This window comes from Puntigrus tetrazona, chromosome 20 (genome assembly GCF_018831695.1).
Source record: "Puntigrus tetrazona isolate hp1 chromosome 20, ASM1883169v1, whole genome shotgun sequence".
In the NCBI taxonomy this organism is placed as follows: domain Eukaryota; kingdom Metazoa; phylum Chordata; class Actinopteri; order Cypriniformes; family Cyprinidae; genus Puntigrus; species Puntigrus tetrazona.
This window is the reverse complement of record NC_056718.1, coordinates 3481416-3501577: the sequence shown is the minus strand read 5'-3', so window position 1 is coordinate 3501577 and position 20162 is coordinate 3481416. Positions and strand designations below refer to the sequence as shown.

Sequence of the window (20162 nt, the reverse complement as noted above, 5' to 3'; positions counted from 1 at the left end):
AGTCCACAGTCAATGCAGCTGTCTACCAGGAAATTTTAGAGAACTTCATACTTGCCGCGGCTGACACGCTTTTTGGGGATCATGATTTAATTTTCCAACAAGAAGTGGCTCCTGCCCACAAAGCCAAAACTACCAGTACCTGGTTTTAATAGCCATGGAATAACTGTACTTGATTGGCTGGCAAACTCGCCTGACTTAAACCCCACTGAAAATCTATGGGGTATTGTCAAGAGGAAGAAGAGGAAACAGAGATCCCAAAATGCAGATGAGCTGAAGGCAAATATTAAAGCAACGTGGGCTACCAAAATACCTCAGCTGTGTCAAAGGCTGATTGCCTCTATGCCATGCCACCTTGATGCTGTAATTAGTGCAAAAGGAGGCCCAATAAAGTACTGAGGACATAATACAGTGTTATACAGGCCAACATGTTTAAGATCCTTTTTTTATTGGTCACATGAAATATGATGAAATAAAAGTTTCAGTTTATGAAGAAAATTATTAAAATAAATGGACTTTCCCACGATATTATATTTTTTGGCACCTGTAGAAAAGGTAGTATCCTCACAACTATATTTCTTAGAAATAAATATCCAATCAGGATTTAGATTGAGACTGCTCTCAATAGAGTTACAAATAACCTGCTTCTATTACCTGATCGTGCTTGTATCTCTTTATTAGTGCTATTGGATCTCAGTGCTATGTTCAACACTATTGACCATAACATTCTCTTGAATAGACTATGTCGGCATTAGTGGAAGTGCCCAAGCATGACTCAAATTATATTAATCTGACCACCATCAGTTTGTAGCAGTAAATGAGTACCTCAAGGCTCAGTACTGGGGCTGTTACTTTTCACACTTTACATGTTACCTCTGGGAGATATTATCAGAAGGACTTTCTCTGCTATGCTGATGATACTGAGCTACATATTTAATTCTTTGTGGCTCGGTGATGCACACCAAATTAACAGAATACATAGTGGATATAAAAAAAAACTTGATAGACTTTTTAACCCTAAATTCTAAAAAAAAAAAAAAAAAAACCCACATGTAATAACTTAGAACACTGTCTAACACTGGATGGCTGTTCTGTTATTTCTTCATCAGTTAGGAACCTAGGTGTGCCGTCTGATAGCAATCTTTCCTTTAAAAAACATGTTTCTAGCATCTGTAAAATTGTGTTTTTCATCTCATAAATAAATATCCAAATCATGACGAATCACGATGCTTTCATATTCAAATGCAGAAATGTTAATTCATGCGTTTATGTCCTTGAGGTTAGACTATTGTAATGCTTTATTGAGGGGTTGTTCTGCACGCTTGATAAACTAACTTCAGCTGGTCCAAAACACAGCAGCTAGGAGTCTAAAACTAGGAAGTATGACCATATTAGCCCAGTTGTGTCAACACTGCACTGGCTCCCCATCAAATATCAGACAGATTTTAAAATGTTGTTAATTACTTATAAAGTCCTGAATGGTTAAGCTCCTCAATACTTGAGGGAGCTTTTGGTTCTCAAGTCCTCAGACAGTTCTCATCTCTTCTTTCTGTTGTCCATGCTTAGTGTGGCACACACAGACACTAGGAACCGCGAACACTCCCCATAGCACACAATGTACTCTTTGCGTCATAAAAAAAAGGCATCTATGCTACTATTCATCTGTTTCTTTCTTATTCTGTTTTTATGTTTGTATCCAGATCAGATTGTTGATCAGTACCAAGAGATGATCTTCATCGAACACCAGAACACCTAGATGAGCCCCATGGACAGATCAACGGAACCAGACGCGCACATATGCATGCACACACACACACTATAAGTCCTTTGCACAATCTGATTGCTTGATTGATAAACGAAAAACAAAAAGTTAATAAATACAATTATTATCTGCAGGTGAGCAGTTGTACCTGCTGTTGGGAGTTGTAGTCAAACAGGCCGACTGGAGCACCAGATGAATCCACCTGGATCTGGTTCCCAGCATAGTCAAACTGGAGCGACTCCATGCTTGCCTGATGCTCCATGCTGCCCAAGTTCTGGGCTTCCTGGCTCTGGAAGTCCTCAGTGGGAGGTTTGTTTGTGGCAGGGTTGGGTGGCTGCAGAGTATGCGGGTGGTGCTGTGCCATCATTTCCAACCCAGCCTGACTAGGGCCCAACCGTTCTACTGCCTCTGTGGGGGAAGCCTGGCGACTGCCTGGAGTAGGGCTGTAGGAAATAAGTTGTTAATTAAAGCATGCATACTTCACTATCATAAAACAAAAAAAGCTGTGACATTCTTAGTTTTACTAATTGCTATTCTATTACTTTAGATGGGTTCATATAGGTCTAGTGTCAGCCAACAAAAAAAATTCCCTTAGCCCCTTGTTACTGAGCACTTGGTACACTTCAACACCATGAACTGAGGGTCAATGCCAAAGTTGGGAACAGCACTACCTATGGGTTGTGAGATACCAAAATGCTAATAACTTTCATACAATTGGTCCTTGGATTCCTTGGGTCATGCTGAATGAGTGGATGTCAATTATATCAAACCATTACATTATCTGAACCAAAACTGATCATGAATCATTTGAAAACAGTGTTACCTAGTGTTCCAGAGATTCTTACAAAAATGCTTAAAGCTTTTGTAAACTTTGATTCATTTGATTCCCTGGGTTATACTGATTCTGACAATGTGTCATTTTTCATTAATGTGCCTGTCCACCATTTTGAAGTAAATGAGAATCAGTGTTTTTCCTACTCCTCACAAAAAAAAAAAAAGTCCAAAATCAGATCAAATGATCTTTGGACTGAGCCGCACAGGGAAAAAAAACAGAGCAGATGTTTGATATTCAGTAGTTACCGAGAAAAACTCTTCAAAGTGGACTGTGCCCATGTTTGCTGATTTATGCTAATTAGCTTAGCATACTGTCTGATTAGCATGTTAATTGGTTTCAAATCATTTTAAAATTACTTTTGAACTATCAGTTTAACTGTAAACTACTTTACTATTAAGTTAGTAATAGTAAACACAGATTGGCATGCTAAGCTAACTTGTGCTTTTGTGAGCTCATTCTCACTGTTATACTTCTCCTCTGGAGTCTCCACTGAGTTGTGCACTCTGCTAAACCGCTGACACTGACACCTGAAGCCTGTTTTCAGTCCTGTGAGGTAAGACTTTGCGTGTAATGTTGTATCACTTAGAATTATATCCAGTTGCTCAAAATCTTTAATAAAATTAACCTACAGTCTTAAAGCAGCACACTTAAGTCGAGGATATAGCCTTTTGAATTACAAAGTGATTCAGTGTGTAGGAGGTGCTAAACCATATAAATGACAAAATGGTCATAAAGCTCCAAATGAAACATTTCAATATCCAAAAATCAAAATGGTCCAAAAAGCAGCTTGGCCCCTATACGGTTTGCAGCTATATAAATAATCAACAAATCTGCTGACACACACCTTGTGATAAGCACACTCACTTGGATTTTGTTTTTGGATTCTTTTGAGTTAATTAGCTGATTAGAGTGTGGCATCAGGTGTCTTGAATATTGAACCTTTTCACCATATTATAATTTTCTAAGATACTGAATTTGGGGTTTTCATTAGTTGTCAGTTATAATCATCAAAATTAAAAGAAATAAACATTTGAAATATATCAGTCTGTGTGTAAGGAATGAAAATATTATACAAGTTTCGAATTAATGAAATAAATCAACTTTTTGATGATATTCTAATTACCGTAAATTCTGGACTATAAGGTGCTACTTTTTTCATAGGTTTTGAACCATGCGGCTCATACAAAGGTGCGGCTATTCTGCAGATTTTTTTCCACCGCTAGGGGCACTCTAACCGGAATTAGAATCAAAACTAAGACAAAATAAATGCAAAGAAGAATATGCTAGTTCAAGAAGAATACGCTAGCAGATATAAGTCGGTAGAAGCGGATGGTTAAGGTGACGTGATTTCACACACAGGAGAAATGAAGATAAATACTGTAAATACTGGTTATTTTCTCTTGGTTCTGTCCCGTTTTAATCAGCAAAGTTGCTGCCGTGTTAAAATACAGGTTAGTAAAGGATCTATTTAGGTACATGTACATTTACAATTCAAAATCGTTCTGTTCCTGTAGTAAATATCTAATCTAAAAACATACATATCTGTGGCTTGCAAAACTTTTTTAAATAGAGCGGATGCGGCTTGTTAATTTTTTTATTTTTATTTTTTTTAAAATAGAGCGGATGCGGTTTATATGCAGGTGCGCTTTATAGTCCAGAATTTACGGTATATGACCAGCACCTGTATATGGTGACCCAAAACAAGCTTGTTACAAACTTTCGTCAAAATATCTTCCCTTGTATTTGGCAGAACAAAGAAAGTCATACAGATTTGAAAATACTCAAGGGTGAGTAAATAATGACAATTTATATTTTTGGGAGAACTATAAAAGGAATATTTATAGTTCACCCAAAATTATGTCAGATTTTACTCACCCCCAAGCCATCCTAGATGTGTATGACACAATCAACAGCTTACGTCATACATCGAGTCAGCTAGAAATACTAGAAATATTTGTGTTACAAAACCCCATCGATCTGCTTCAGATGATATGATAACCCTCCAAATGCATATAGGTTAATTTTACGAAACAGTACTTGAGTATATATTGAATTTATGGAGCGTAAAAATAATGGGTCCACTATCCACCAGAATTACCAAGCTTAGAAAGAGCCAGGATACACCTGAAAGAAGAAAGTCATGTTCAACTAGGAAGTCTTGGGAGTAAAATATGACGTAATTTACATTTTTGGGTGACCTATTCCTTTAAAACTAACATATTGATATTAAGAACCAGAAAACTTTAATTAATTTTTTTTGTTAATACTGTTACAAATTTAATAAGCTAAAGAACCAACATACTTAAACTCTTTACAGTCACGATCCATCCCATTCAGCAATCCTCTGGAATTTGCTTTTGAGGCATCCCCTTCATCAACGGCTTTCATCTCAGGACTTTTGTCTTCTTCAAATGGAGAAGCCTTATCTTTTGAATCACCTTTCTCCCTGCCATCTGGATCTGCATCTGCTCCACCCTGGAATTACCATAAACTTAAGTTAAACAAAGCCAGTCCTGAAGCAAAATAGACCAGTGAAATGACTGATCTTGAGAGTAGTCCATAGACACAAAATTTGACTCTCTTATGTTGATACATACAATCAGGAACTTGCCTGGTGATTTTTATAAAAAAAAATCAGTATTTTATAATTGTTTTAAAGATTAAGGCAATTTCTTTGATAAATTTAATAAAATGTTTCATTTTGTAATAAAGATCATACTTTACGTGATTTGTCAGTTAATAATCCCTTTGCATGTATGTGTAATAATTTTTTAAATGCTATTTTAATTTTTTGAACTAATCACTAGGGCTGTGCAATTAATCAAATTCAACATCTCGGCAGTGAAGCAGTTTCTTTGATTAACAGTAAATATATTGCCATTTCTTCTTCCAGTGAGCCCCGGTCAAGATGGCACCACATGAAGTTTCATACAAAAATGATCAGACACAGTAACACAAATTACACAATCAGAATTCATACATAAAATCAGATCATGAAAAATAATTACAAGTCTTTAAAATATTTTACAAAAAGGCACTTAAAAGGGTCCCATTTTATATTAGGAGGCCCTAACAACTATGTACCTACATAAATTAATAATTTGGTACAATGCAGTTATTGTGCACATACATGTTTTTACATTTAACTTCTTTTTTAAGTTTTATAAGTACCTATATAGGGCTTCAACAGCTAATCGATAAAATCAGTAATAAATAAATGGGTTCAACCATAATTTTGCAAAGAAGTGAGAATACTTTTTTGTGCACAAAGAAAACAATTAATAAATTATTAATTAGTTCTTCTCCCAAGTTACCAACCTTTTAGAGAGTACACCAGAAAGTAATCAGCATTCTGGTGTGCGCTCAGTAGACAGTGTGTACATGCCGAACATTTTCATGTGTACATTTTCATTCTTGAGTAAAATAACATGTATTCACTAATGCAAGGTCACCAATTTAAAGGGCCACAGGGCCACAGTCCTACTGAAGTCAGCTCAAACCTTAATCAAACACACCTGAATAAGCTAATCCAGGGGACAGTAGCATGTAACCAGATAGGGTTCAGTTTAATTTGCACTAGTTCTGGGTTTTAGGTACCATGAAAGTGGCTTGGTTTTTAGTTGCATTCATCACCATAATAACTTAACCTGCCCCGGGAAGATTAACTGTGCAGTATATGTTCTGGATCAAATCTCAGACTGAAACTAGAAAATCAGCTGTAGTGATGCATGACTGACACATAAAAAAAAGTGTTATAATAAGATACCCAATGAGCGTAATAAGATAAATTACTCACATAGCCTCCATTTCTGTAGCGACCATCCATCTTGTCTCCAGGGGAAGAACTGAGGACATACTCCACCATACTCACACCTAGACCACCCCCCTCTGAGCGAGGGGACAGTACCGAGCTTGCATCTCCATTCCCGTTGTAGCTCTGGCCTGGTCGCCTTTGCACCATAATGGGCTGAGAAACAGAATGATCTAGACACGCAGAGAAAAATAATACTGCTATGACAAAAACAAACCATAAGACAAATGCAATTTTTAAATATGCATTAAGAAAATCTTGCTAATGCTAATATAATAGGGAGATATGGAATATGTAATTTCTACAATAATAACTACAGGTAACAATCAACTTTTTGCAGCTTATGATGATCATTTTTTATCTTTAGATTCAAACCAGAAGAACATGAGTGCAATCCAAAACCTTCGAACCACCTAGACTTACATCCGAGACTGCATCTGAACCCTCACCAACAAAGGAAAGCAAGTATTGTACATTTAACTTAACGAGGTTTAATACTAGTAGTAGACCCTGTAATAAACTGAGCTGATGGTTTAGAAGTGGTAAACTGACTTTTCATAGCTTCATTCTCTGCTTTTCCTGTTAGCATTTAGATAAAACCTTTGTGCACAAATTACAAAAGTTTCTTGTTCTGCCTTGCAAATTAATATATCCTTTTACAATTTACATCCTTGCTACATGCTTTGATGCATCTATACTCTAAGAAAGTATTTTCTTGTTTCTTAGAGTTTATATGAATTCTCAATGAATGTCCAGAATAAACAGATTTTTTAAATGGCAATGTAATTCTGCAAGTTTCTAATGGCAGCTCATATAAATAATTGTAATTAATCATAATTAACAAAATGAATTGTAATTATTTATATACATTTACCTTAATGAGCTAATTTTCTACAGTTGTATTTTGTTGTTGCTTGAATGGAATTCAAGTAATTGATGTCAAATTGTGTCTAATGTAAAGGTGAAAGTAAAACACGCATTCTTTTTTTAACTAGGCTATTTAAAAGCAAAGGAAAATGAGAAAAAGAGGAAAAACTTTAACAAACTAAAAGCAAACAATTACTGCAAATTTAAAAGCGAAAGTAAAACGAGATGCTTACAAGCTATTTAAACCTAAAGGAAAAAGAGACCACCGGTAATACAGTACTCTATTACTGGTGTTGTCACATGTCGATTAACTGTTAACTAATTAAATGTTTTTTGTAATTTTGGACTCATCTGAAATATCATACCATTGAAATTGCCCAAGAAGTTAAAGTAAATGTTAGAAAACTGTGCGTCATCAAGTACAAGTTTAATACAAATAATAACTTAATATGAACAAAGACAAAGGTTGTGCTAAAGATGTAGAATACATAATCTTCCAGCCTAGGATAAAGTCATTACAATCATTAACAATAATTGGGACAAATATAATGTGATATGGAAAACCATGTGAGTGGCTCTTTGGTTTTAAAAGCTGCATGTTATTGTAAACATCACATTAAAAATTTCAAATTAAAGCAGTAGCAATAATAATAATAATTATTATTATTATTATTATTATCATTTCAACGCATTGACATAGCACTTTTCTAAGCACTCAAACTTTTTTTTACATTGTGAGGGGGAGCTACTTATCTACCACCTGTAGCATTCACCTGGATGACATGACAGCAGCTATAGTGCGCCAAAACACCAACCACAAGCCAGTATATTGGTGGAAATGAGACAGCAAAATAATAAAATAAATTAACATTTCAGGTAACAAAAAAGAAAGCATTTTTCTTGCACTTGCACTGCAAGGCTCAATGACAATTTTACCACTGGTCTAAATAAATGACTGGATTGCTCTGCATCTGCACCTATAACAGCAAGCTATCAATAGTAAATGTTTAAAAGGAAAAACCAAAACAAAGATATAAAAGATAAATGCAGATATGCAATGTTACAAAGCTCAAAGGCCCCCTCTAGTGGCAGATTCACTAAAAATGATCATGCACGTGAAATGCTCTCGTGATATGCTGTTGCGCTCCACAAGAAGACAGTTCCAGAAGTTGCGATACACTGTTGGAAATGATTAATAACTGTTTGTGTCCACTGGAGAAAAAGTGAGATCTATAATTTTCCTGACGTTTGAGATTTCAAAATAGCAGAGTGATTGGTTTGTAAATACACTAGACAGAAAATATGCTGCAACTACTACGCAGTCTAATGTATGTCTGTGCTGCTGAAAAGAATTCAGTAAACTGTTCAAATTTAATTCTAGCCTTTCTTAGCCTGTGTTCCTTTCTACAAAACATGCGAAATGTAAATGAAGCAGTGCTTGCTTGCTATTTTGAATAAGCATAACATTGCTAACTTTCATCCTTTTAAGTGACATTCGCATTTTGGACATCTTGGGTAAGATGATACATTAAAGATGTAACATTAAAACAGCCTTCTGTCCATGCCACCTTCATTTACTTATTGCATTAAGTATTGCTTAATGTTTATGATCTTTTAATGCAGGACAGGCATATTGAAATCACTAGGGTCAAATTGTTTTATTTGACCAAGAAATGTTATTTCTTGAATGAAAACTGAATAATAAATTATGCATTTTATCTGCTCCATAAATAATTCTAGATACCTTACCGTAACAGCCAGTCAAAATTTACAGCAGGCCATACAAATTTGGTTTTTGGCCAGAGAGAAAATGCACACAGGCTGAATATATAAATATAAATATTAAATCCATTCTCTGACAGAAGATGATGCTTATGGTAACAAAATTATAAAATGTGTGCAAAATGCTTTGATTACAAGCCGTAAAGCACCCAGTTTTTCAGTGGCACTGGTTCAAGAAGCATTTTTCCCCAATTCATTTTTAAAGAATGTAAAAAGTGTTATGGTTTGTTCACGCCAGATATGAAGCAAATATGTGCACTGCATCACTCGGATATTTTTTCGTGTCACTCGCACTGTTGCTGTTTTGTACCTGTTGCCCCAAATATGATCAAAAGCCAAACAGCAACAAATCTGGGTTCAAAGCACCACCCTAGATTGCACAACGTTTGTCGTGGACTCCAAAACTTTTCCCTGTGATCCTTGGGTCCATGAACAAAAGTGTACAGCTAGCTCATTTTTGTCAAATATCTAAAATTGCATTCATGTGTGCATGTATGCGTGTGCGCATGTGTGTGTGAACCTGTCCATTTTCGATGTACTTCAGTGTCTGCCATACATCTAGGCCTAGACCTCAAAGGCCTTAAATTGCTCGAACCCCAGTAATTGCTGCTTGCATATTATATATACACTATATTTATAGCCTTTCTAGCCATGTTAATAAAATACAACTTCAATTTATTTTATTAGTTTTCTATGCTCCAGGTGGCTACAATGAATCTGGACGTGTAAAAACGAGTCAAACTTTTCTGCTCCAGTTGAATTATTTGAAATTTATGCCGATGTGTTATGCCAATAATAGCCAGATGGCAAGCTACGGTCAGGCTAGTTCTTTTGGTGTGTTCCACTCATCTGCACTTGTCGGACTCACGTCAGCCTGATTCTGCATATAGAATCGCCGTCAGGGAAAGTGAGAACTAGTGCATAGTTTTGTGCCTAGTCAGTGCCAAAGAATGAGCGATGAATAAATGAATGTGGCACAGACAGTTGGCTGTTCCAATGTTAAGTGATCTTACCAAAACATTTCAATATGTAAATAATATCATAACATGAGCTGCTTTATATTTTGAATGGCCGTTAAATTGATAACTTTCTTCATTTTAAGGAAGAGCTTCTTTGTTTACATTTCTGTACTTATATCTTTGCTCCGGTTTCTCCATTTGAATAATGAATATTTATTATTGATACCTGCTGATATTAGATCAAACTCATTTAGTTTGCCGTCAGCTATAATCTGTGTGGTGTGTTTAAGCACAACTTTTTTGTCAGCACAAGTTGGTTGTAGTTGGTTGATGGTGGTTTGGTTTGTCCCGGCCTTAAGAGAAATAAGTTAACTTACAAAAGCTGCATTCAATCTATGAAAGCACACACAGAATGATACGTTCAACGTGTGATAGAGTCAACAGTAATAGCAAATGCAGCGGCAGAAGTCTCCCCCAGGTCCTGATGGCCGCTCAGTAAATCTGTAGGGGGGAGCTGTTTGCCTACTTCCACCATTGGCTTATTTACATCAAACACACAAATATAACAGTGTATGCAATCATATTTTTATAAAACTGTTCCATTCCTGGACTCTTGGTCAGCAGCTGTATTTTATACACAATACAGCACAGTTATGACCGCTTCATTCAAAAGTTCTCTGTATCATTGAGCAGCACCCTTAGCAACCACTGTTAGCAGCATAAACAATTAATAATACAGCATAAAACTGTTCTGTGTATTATGTATTTGGGCAAAATTAAATGTCTGTTATTAAGTAGGAGTGGCCCCTGCTGGCCTTATGTTGCATATTTCATCTTTAATTTTGAGAACATGCCCTGTAATATGGTTTATTGAACAAATCATAAGCTCCAAAAAGATTATTTTGCTTTAGACCATTTATTTTTATATTGTTATGTCTTAAACTATAATGTTCTCATGGGTCTTTCTGTTAAAAAAAATGCAGTTTATATATAATGATTTAGTTTATTTAGACTGTAGTTATTTTCAAAGCTTAAGTGTACTGTCAAAAAACCTTGTTATATAAATGTACTAAAATTAAATATATATATATATATATATATATATATATATATATACACACACAGTACATACCAAAAGCTTGGACACACCTTCTCATTCAAAGAGATTTCTTTATTTTCATGACTATGAAAATTGTAGATTCACACTGAAGGCATCAAAACTATGAATTAACACATGTGGAATTGTATACATAACAAAAAAGTGTGAAACAACTGAAAATATATCTCATATTCTAGGTTCTTCAAAGTAGCCACCTTTTGCTTTGATTACTGCTTTGCACACTCTTGGCATTCTCTTGATCAGCTTCAAGAGGTAGTCACCTGAAATGGTCTTCCAACAGTCTTGAAGGAGTTCCCAGAGATGCTTAGTCCGGTGACTGTGGAGGCCATCACTCTCCTTCTTGGTCAAATAGCCCTTACACAACCTGGAGGTGTGTTTGGGGTCATTGTCCTGTTGAAAATTAAATGATGGTCCAACTAAACGCAAACCGGATGGAATAGCATGCCGCTGCAAGATGCTGTGGTAGCCATGCTGGTTCAGTATGCCTTCAATTTTGAATAAATCCCCAACAGTGTCACCAGCAAAGCACCCCCACACCATCACACCTCTTCCTCCATGCTTCATGGTGGGAACCAGGCATGTAGAGTCCATCCGTTCACCTTTTCTGCGTCGCACAAAGACATGGTGGTTGGAACCAAAGATCTCAAATTTGGACTCAGATTTCCACTGGTCTAATGTCCATTCCTTGTGTTCTTTAGCCCAAACAAGTCTCTTTTGCTTGTTGCCTGTCCTTAGCTGTGGTTTCCTAGCAAATATTCTACCATGAAGGCCTGATTCACAGTCTCCTCTTAACAGTTGATCTAGAGATGTGTCTGCTGCTAGAACTCTGTGTGGCATTGACCTGGTCTCTAATCTGAGCTGCTGTTAACCTGCGATTTCTGAGGCTGGTGACTCGGATGAACTTATCCTCCGCAGCAGAGGTGACTCTTGGTCTTCCTTTTCTGGGGCGGTCTGCATGTGAGCCAGTTTCTTTGTAGCGCTTGATGGTTTTTGTGACTGCACTTGGGGACACTTTCAAAGTTTTCCCAATTTTTCGGACTGACTGACCTTTATTTCTTAAAGTAATGATGGCCACTCGTTTTTCTTTACTCAGCTGCTTTTTTCTTGCCATAATACAAATTCTAACAGTCTATTCAGTGGGACTATCAGTTGTGTATCCACCTGACTTCTGCACAACACAACTGATGGTCCCAACCCCATTTATAAGGCAAGAAATCCCACTTATTAAACCTGACAGGGCACACCTATGAAGTGAAAACCATATCAGGTGACTACCTCTTGAAGCTCATCAAGAGAATGCCAAGAGTGTGCAAAGCAGTAATCAAAGCAAAAGGTGGCTACTTTGAAGATCCTAGAATATGAGATATATTTTCAGTTGTTTCACACTTTTTTGTTATGTATACAATTCCACATGTGTTAATTCATAGTTTTGATGCCTTCAGTGTGAATCTACAATTTTCATAGTCATGAAAATAAAGAAAACTCTTTAAATGAGAAGGTGTGTCCAAACTTTTGGTCTGTACTGTATATATACACACACAGAGAGAGAGAGAGAGAGAGAGAGAGAGAGAGAGAGAGAGAGAGAGAGAGAGAGAGAGAGAGAGAGAGAGAGAGAGAGAGAGAGAGAGAGAGAGAGAGAGAGAGAGAGAGAGAGAGAGAGAGAGAGAGAGAGAGAGAGAGAGAGAGAGAGAGAGAGAGAGAGAGAGAGATTATTTCTGCACATGAGAGACTTGGTGTTGGAACATAAGAAAGCATATCGAATTAAAAATTGAGACTATATAAACATATTAAATGTAACTATTTATTAAAAGTTAATGGTAATATCTATAGAACAATATATCTGAAAGGAATAGTTAATAATCTACTCCCCAAGCCATCTTATGTGTATATGACTTTCTTCTTTCAGACAAAGTTTTGTTTGTTTGTTTGTTTTTTTATGTATCCTGTTTTCTTTCAAGCTTGGTAATGCTAGTGGATAGAGGCCACAATTTTGAAGCTCCATAAATCAAATATAAGTGCAAGCACCATGTCGTAAAACTAACCTATAGCCATGGTCATGTTGGCACCCTTTCAAAATTGTGAATAAATAAGATAAGTTTCAAGCATGTGATGCTCATTTAAACTCAACTGGGGCAAATAACAGGTGTGGGCAATATTTATATATAAAAAAAAAAAAAGCAGATAAAAAGGAGAGAAGTTGACTCAGTCTTTGCATTGCGCGTCTTTGTGTGCCAAACTAAGCATGGACAACAGAAAGAGGAGAAGAGAACTGTCTGAGGACTCCAAAATTGTGGAAAAATAATCAACAATCTCAAGGTTACAAGTCCATCTCCAGAGATCTAGATTTGCCTTTTTCCACAGTGTGCAACATTATCAAGAAGTTTGCAACCCATGGTTCTGTAGCTAAGCTCCCTGAGCATGGACAGAAGAGAAAAATTTATGAAAGGCTGCAACGCAGGACAGTCCGAATGGTGGATAAGCAGCCCCAAACAAGTTCCAAAGAAATTCAAACTGTCCTGCAGTCAAGGGTGCATCAGTGTCAGCGCAAACTATCCATTGACATTTAAATGAAATTAAATGCTATGGCAGGAGGACCCCACTGCTGACACAGAGAAATGAAAAAGCAAGACTACTGTTTGCCAAAATGTACTTGATTAAGCCAAAATCCTTCTGGGAAAACTTCTTGTGGACAGAAGAGATCAAGATAGAACTTTTTGGTAAAGCACATCATTCTACAGTTTACCGAAAATGGAATGAGGCCTACAAAGAAAAGAACACAGTACCTACAGTCAAATATAGTGGAGGTTCAAAGAAGTTTTGGGGTTGTTTTGCTGCCTTTGGCACTGGGTCCTTAGACTGTGTGCAAGGCATCATGAAATCTGAGAATTACCAAAGGATTTTGGGTCGCAATGTAGGTCTTAGTGTTAGAAAGATGGGTTTGCATCTGAGATCTTGGGTCGTCCAGCAGGACAATGCCCCCAAACATACTTCAAAAAGCACTAAGAAATTGATGGCAATAAAGCGCTGAAGAGTTCTGAAGTGACCAGCAATCTGGCAGTCTAAAGATCTAAATCCCATTTAACACCTGTGAAGAGATCTCAAAATTGCTGTGGGGAAAATGCGCCATTCCAATATGAGAGACCTGGAGCATTTTGCAAAGGAAGAGTAGTCCAATATTCCGGGTGAGAGATTTGCAGCCAAATATTAAGTTAAGGGTACCAATAATTTTATCCAGCCCATTTTTGGAGTCTTGTGTCACATTATATCAAATTAGCTTTTTCCCTCCCTTTTTTTGTTTTGTTCCAATACACACAAAGGGAATAAACATGTCTGCAATTGTCTTAGTTTCTGTCCAGCACCATGGGTAGGGCTGCAACAAATGATAATTTTGATAATTGATTTATGTAATGATGACTAGAACAGCTAATCAACTAATTGTCAGTTATTCAGCTTTTATAATTTGGTTAACGTGAGTTGAGTTACACGCACACGCACATAAATAAGACATGGTAATCACTTCAGCTTTAGAAAATGTCACAGATATACACCTTATATTTACCTTACAGTAAAACTTTTTTTTTATCATAGCTAGTGTCACACTGAAGAGCAAAGCAAAGTCCATTTGCAACTGTATTTTCCATGTCTTATAAGCTATAAACCTGATATATTTAATTAGCAAGATTAATTGCAACATTTGCTTTTTCTTTTTCTGTGCTTCACACAAAACTCAAGTGTAACATCCCAAAAAACTCAAGTGGAATAGCAATTCCTTTTGCATTTGAATTTCCGATTTGGAGGTGATGTCACTTACAAACAACCATGGCGAATGCTTTCGAAAAATATCTAAAAAAACTATTTTCGAAAAAAACGTTTGCTAATACATTTGTATCTGTGTGAACGAACAGACAACCTTCTTGCCACAACACACAGAAATATATGAATATTTATATAGATTTTTTTTTTTTTTTACACCAAACGCAACCAACAGCAGGAGCAATGGTACGCACAATAGGTCAATATTCACTATTACTATTATAACACTTTTCAACTCTCTATCACTCGGCTTGATGCAAACAGTTCTACACTAGTTTCCTACTAAGAAATGTAGAAAATATATTTTTCTTTTATTTTTAACAATTGGGCTACAACACGGCATAACATCACCAAACTAAATGATATACATTTAAATCATATTTTTTAATTAATAAACATTAACAATAAAAATTATAAATAAAGACAACAAAAAAGCGTTTTGTAAATGACAAACAACTGAGTCGTGCAGCACTAAGAATATAACAATAGAAAGTCATAATTTGTTTTGGCAGGTTATATGCATGACGCAGAGAAAAAAGCAAATGTGGCAATTAATACTTCCATTTAAATATGTCAGGTTCATAGCTCATAAGACAAGGACAATGTAGTTGCAAATGGACTGTGATAAGAAAAGATTCTAATGGATTCACAAAAAACTAACAAGCAGCCGCATTTACAAATAACAGTTTATCTAAAAGTATGAGACAAAAACATACCATTAAGTGCATGCTTCCACGTGTTCTGCGTGATTGTTTACAATACAACCGGAGCATATGTGCTGAGCTGAGAGACATTTAGACATGCTCTAGCACTTTAACCAAATCACAATACACTGAACTAGCTAACCAATCAAAGTCGCTGCAAAGGGAGGGACTTCACAAAAAAAAGGAAATAATAAGTGTCTTTTATAGAAGGGATAGGGCAGTGTGAAATAAAATTTAAATTACCTGAAAAATACCTATTTTTTAACACGTTACACTTAACCCTATAAAAAGATATACATCTACCACACATTTAAGGTTTATCAGTTTTTAAAAATGGAACTAAAGAACGCTGCAAAAAGTTTTAAATAACGTGCTTACACAAATGCAGAAAAGTTGGAATCAGTCAATACTGGATAGAAACTGGATTTTTTTTTTTTAATTCAAGTATTGAATTAGTAGTATCAGTACTTCTTACGACCGAACCTGCCACAGCTGCTTTGTAGTAGAATTTATGTGGCTCATTTTTAACCTTCATTGATACATTTCATACAATTTTCCAGTTTTATACTGTGAATCTGCTTTGAAACTATTTCTGCTGTATAAAGTGCTAATTATATGGGAAAACTAAATTATATGCAAAAACATACCAAGAACAGCACCAAATTGGCTTGCAAATCTTTAACATAAACTAAAGTGATCCTTCTCTGAAGCATAATTTGTCAAATTTGTCCAATTTTATCTCAACATAAATTTGGTTATATTTCATGATCACAATATGGTGGCATTTTAGAAGAACTTACGGGAAGCACCCCAGGCATTCTCTCTCCATTCTTCACCCAGCAACATCCCTTTGCGTCCATCTTTGGCCATTTCATCTGATTCCCACAATTTTTTTGCAGGAAGTAGCTGCAAAAAGGTCAACATGGCAATTTTTGTAAAGTATATTCATACAAATAAACCCAGGAAAAACCTAGCTAACATATGTTCTACATTAATATTACAGAGAACTCAACACCTGTGATAATAGTCAAAAAAAGATGCAAAAGTATTTCTAGCCTTTTAAAGGACTCTAACATACCTCACCCATTCCACGAGACTCCAGAGCTAAGGCTTGAAAGTCATAATTCATCTCATCCACAGTGCGCACCTACACAAAGAGACATTTGAAGCTTCTTCTAACTTTTTACATTTAATTAATTTATATATATATATATATATATATATATATATATATATATATAATAGAAGTATGTTGTTTCACATTGTGTGTTGTTTTATGTCAGTGTGAAATTTAATTAAACAATCCTCTATCTTTGTGCCCATTTTCACATTCCTTTGCATTAGGATTATACTGAGGTCTTTCTTACCTGGTCAACATGGTTTCCATCTCCAGTGGGCCAGCGGTGTTTGCTTGCAATGCAGCCACCTAACTGCTCCCCAGGCTGCCTTTGAAAAAAATAGCCCACAGTGGCATCATCTTGGGAACGTCCACTCAGTGGAGGCTGAGGGGTGCCAGGGTTGGGATTTGCCACCCGGTCCATACCTGGTAGAGGGTGAGCTCCCCCAGGTCCCTGCCCAGCACCTCCTACTGTGGCTAAAGGACCCCCTGCATGGACCCTGACCCCTCCAGTCTCTGGTGCACCATTTGTGTGCAACATCCCGCCTCGTGTCTCCTGCCAGGCCACGTCATTCATACCTAAAATACTGCATGGAATGCTCATTCCACGGAAAAACCTACAGAAAATGTTTTAAAGAGCAGTTAATTTAAATGCAATTTTAAAAGAAAAAGTTTATTTGCTTCCAAGAGATTAATGATTAATCTTCATTTTATTCCACAATAATTTACAAAATTTATAAAATACAAAATCAGTATCTTGAACTATTTGAAAACCAGAATCACTCTTGAAGAATATGAAATGTGGGTTATGCATGTTGATTCATATAAAAGCCAACAAGCATTTTAATAATAACTAATATATATATATATATATATATATATATATATATATATATATATATATATACACACATATATATGTGTGTGTGTGTATTAAATACATGTACACATAACTACTTAACTAAAACAATTAAACACAAACGAAAAAAATATATTCATACGTATGTTATCAAAAGAACAAAGCCGCCGAATAATTTACCTTTTTCTCCAGACATTTGTCCAATAACTAAACATTGCTTACTCAACTTTTAAAAGCAGGGCACATTAAAACGCATAAGAATTAAGATTTTTTTTAATTGCGTTTTAATGAAGAACTAAAATTAAGCGTTTTTATGTGAATGTTTTGGGTGTACATGGATAGCACAATGCTAACGGCTAACACACAAATAATGGACGGCGGTGAATGTAGGTTTTATATTAGATGTAAAATTATGCCGTTTTGTCTGTACAGCTTCAAACTCGTAATTAAATTCTTAAGTGTTTGGTCTCAGTAGTGTTTTTATTTGATCGGTCTGTCTGTTGTTTGTTAGTACCGCAGGGCCCTTGACTTCGCCAGCTAGCACCTTGCTAACCGTCAGCGCAATGGGGTTGCTTTTACAACAAAACCTGATTTATTTATTTTAGGTTCACCAGCGTATTTAAACTTACATACGACATTACAACTAAATAGCAAATGCAAATGTGTGTATTAAAATATTTGCTAGTCCGATTTCAATGTGTTTGCGTTTCTGCTAGTGCGCGAGACGCTTTGTTGATAAAACAACACACAGGCCTCTCATCTCTAAAAGTTCGTTTTACAACGAATGAATCCTTTAAAAACATTTACAAATTATTACACATAGCTACACGTTGACCTCACTGTTACAAACCCAATAAAGATAGTATTTTATGAAGAATTAATGAAGCCCCAGTGTTTTGGCTGATAAACTCATAATATGGCCCACTGCTCAAGCCCCTAAACAAAAGGGGCAACAATTGACGTTCGCGCTCCGATATATCCATTACATCTGGTTAAAGATACTCACGCGTGGTATATGATGATGTTCAAGCCCGATGTTTCAAGGCTATGATGGACGCGGTGTTGTGTATAAGTTTAGTATCCGTGGAGATAGGGTGTGTATGTATGTGTGTGTATGTGTGTGTGTGTGTGTGCGTGCGTGCGTGTGTGTGTGTATTTTAATGATTAGGTGTTGGAGGCGCTTGTGTAGGAGTTTGGGAGGATTGGTGCCCTCCTCCCCCGTGTGTACAGTCTGTCACACAAAACGCATCCAACATCGGACCTGCACACTAACATTTTAGATGATCATATTCACCAAACTTTGTAAATTTTTCGATTTAAAGATGTTTAATACCATGACACAGGTTTGTTCAGTTTCTTAAAGTGATTTATGTTATATAAATATAAGAGTGTTTAAGTAACCCAAAGTGTAAAAAAAGCACACATTATATTTCTGTTACAGATAAAAAAAAACAATAAAATTTTTTAAAAAAGCCTTGTGGATATATTATTGCTCTTTGCTTGCTCTTTTTTTGTTTCTATTGTTGTCATTTGTAAACTTGTTAATCGTTATAAGTATTATAATGTTCTATATTAGGCAAATAATATTGTCTCTTCATTTTAACTCGACTGTCTATACCAGGGTTATAGACAATGTGTGGTCTTGTTCCTTCCCTTGGTTGGACAACATTAGAATTACGGCCTCCATCTCTAATTTCACTTGATATAAATGGCTGACATATTATTTATTTATGTTAGCACACAGGACATCATTTTAAATCAACAGTAATACATAAAGTCATTTCATATAAATCCATGGAAAGAAGCAACAAACACTTAAATATCAGGTATGGTTTACATGTTTCTCTTGTTGAACAGTTTTCAGAAAGGACTCAAAGTCTTTTCACATCTCTGTTAGATCAGTGTGCTCAAATATGTCTTGGACCTACAGTATGTTTTAATTTTGCTGTGCTGTAAATAAAATACAACAAATTAAAAAGCCAGTTTTTATCTCCTTGCATTCTTTTTTACCTGCCCCAAAGTTACAGTTTCCCTGATAGTCCATTAGGGGAAGGACCTTTTCCCATCAGGAGAGAATAACTGAAAATAATTGCCAGGCAGGCTTTTTTATGTAATTGAGAAAGCATAATTATTTTTACATCATTTTAAAGTAAATAGTCTAGCCTTAAATACTGATTAGTCAAGTCAATTGTTTCATAACTATTTAGTATGCGTTTTATGGCCTCATTTCAGCTACATGCCCCCTAAAACTTACAAATCATGCATAATATATATTTTTTTCTAAAAATGCAGACGTGTACATCCATCATTTTCACATATTATTGTAGCAGTTTGTGCTAAATAAAAATTGTAAAAACGTTGATCACATTTCTTTGCAAACTAATAAAGTTTATTCATCCATATGAAACTATAACCATTTTTCTTGTTTACTAAGGCATTATTCTGAACCATTTACACTGATTTCAATTTAATATCCGGTTAATGCAAGTCAGTATGTCATTTTCACAAACTAAATCCATATGTGGTGTTGTATCGC

At 35.8% G+C, this 20162-nt stretch overlaps 1 protein-coding gene across 5 annotated transcripts in view; it reads right to left on the bottom strand.

Annotated features, from left to right (window-relative positions):
- The window catches only part of pum2 (pumilio RNA-binding family member 2), a 44282-nt gene extending 25494 nt beyond the window's left edge, over positions 1-18788 (bottom strand). For 4 of the 5 annotated variants that reach the window (XM_043219564.1, XM_043219567.1, XM_043219565.1 and 1 more), the window contains exons 1-7: positions 18633-18788; positions 17018-17384; positions 16729-16797; positions 16451-16556; positions 6391-6578; positions 4897-5069; positions 1908-2202 (exon numbers count right to left, since the gene is read on the bottom strand). In XM_043219564.1, coding sequence (XP_043075499.1) covers positions 1908-2202; positions 4897-5069; positions 6391-6578; positions 16451-16556; positions 16729-16797; positions 17018-17371 — 1185 coding nt within the window. In that variant the 5' untranslated portion in view covers positions 17372-17384; positions 18633-18788. The remainder of the gene's footprint in view (positions 1-1907; positions 2203-4896; positions 5070-6390; positions 6579-16450; positions 16557-16728; positions 16798-17017; positions 17385-18632) is intronic. The other variant, XM_043219566.1, reaches the window with a different exon arrangement.
- Positions 18789-20162: the final 1374 nt, after the last annotated feature.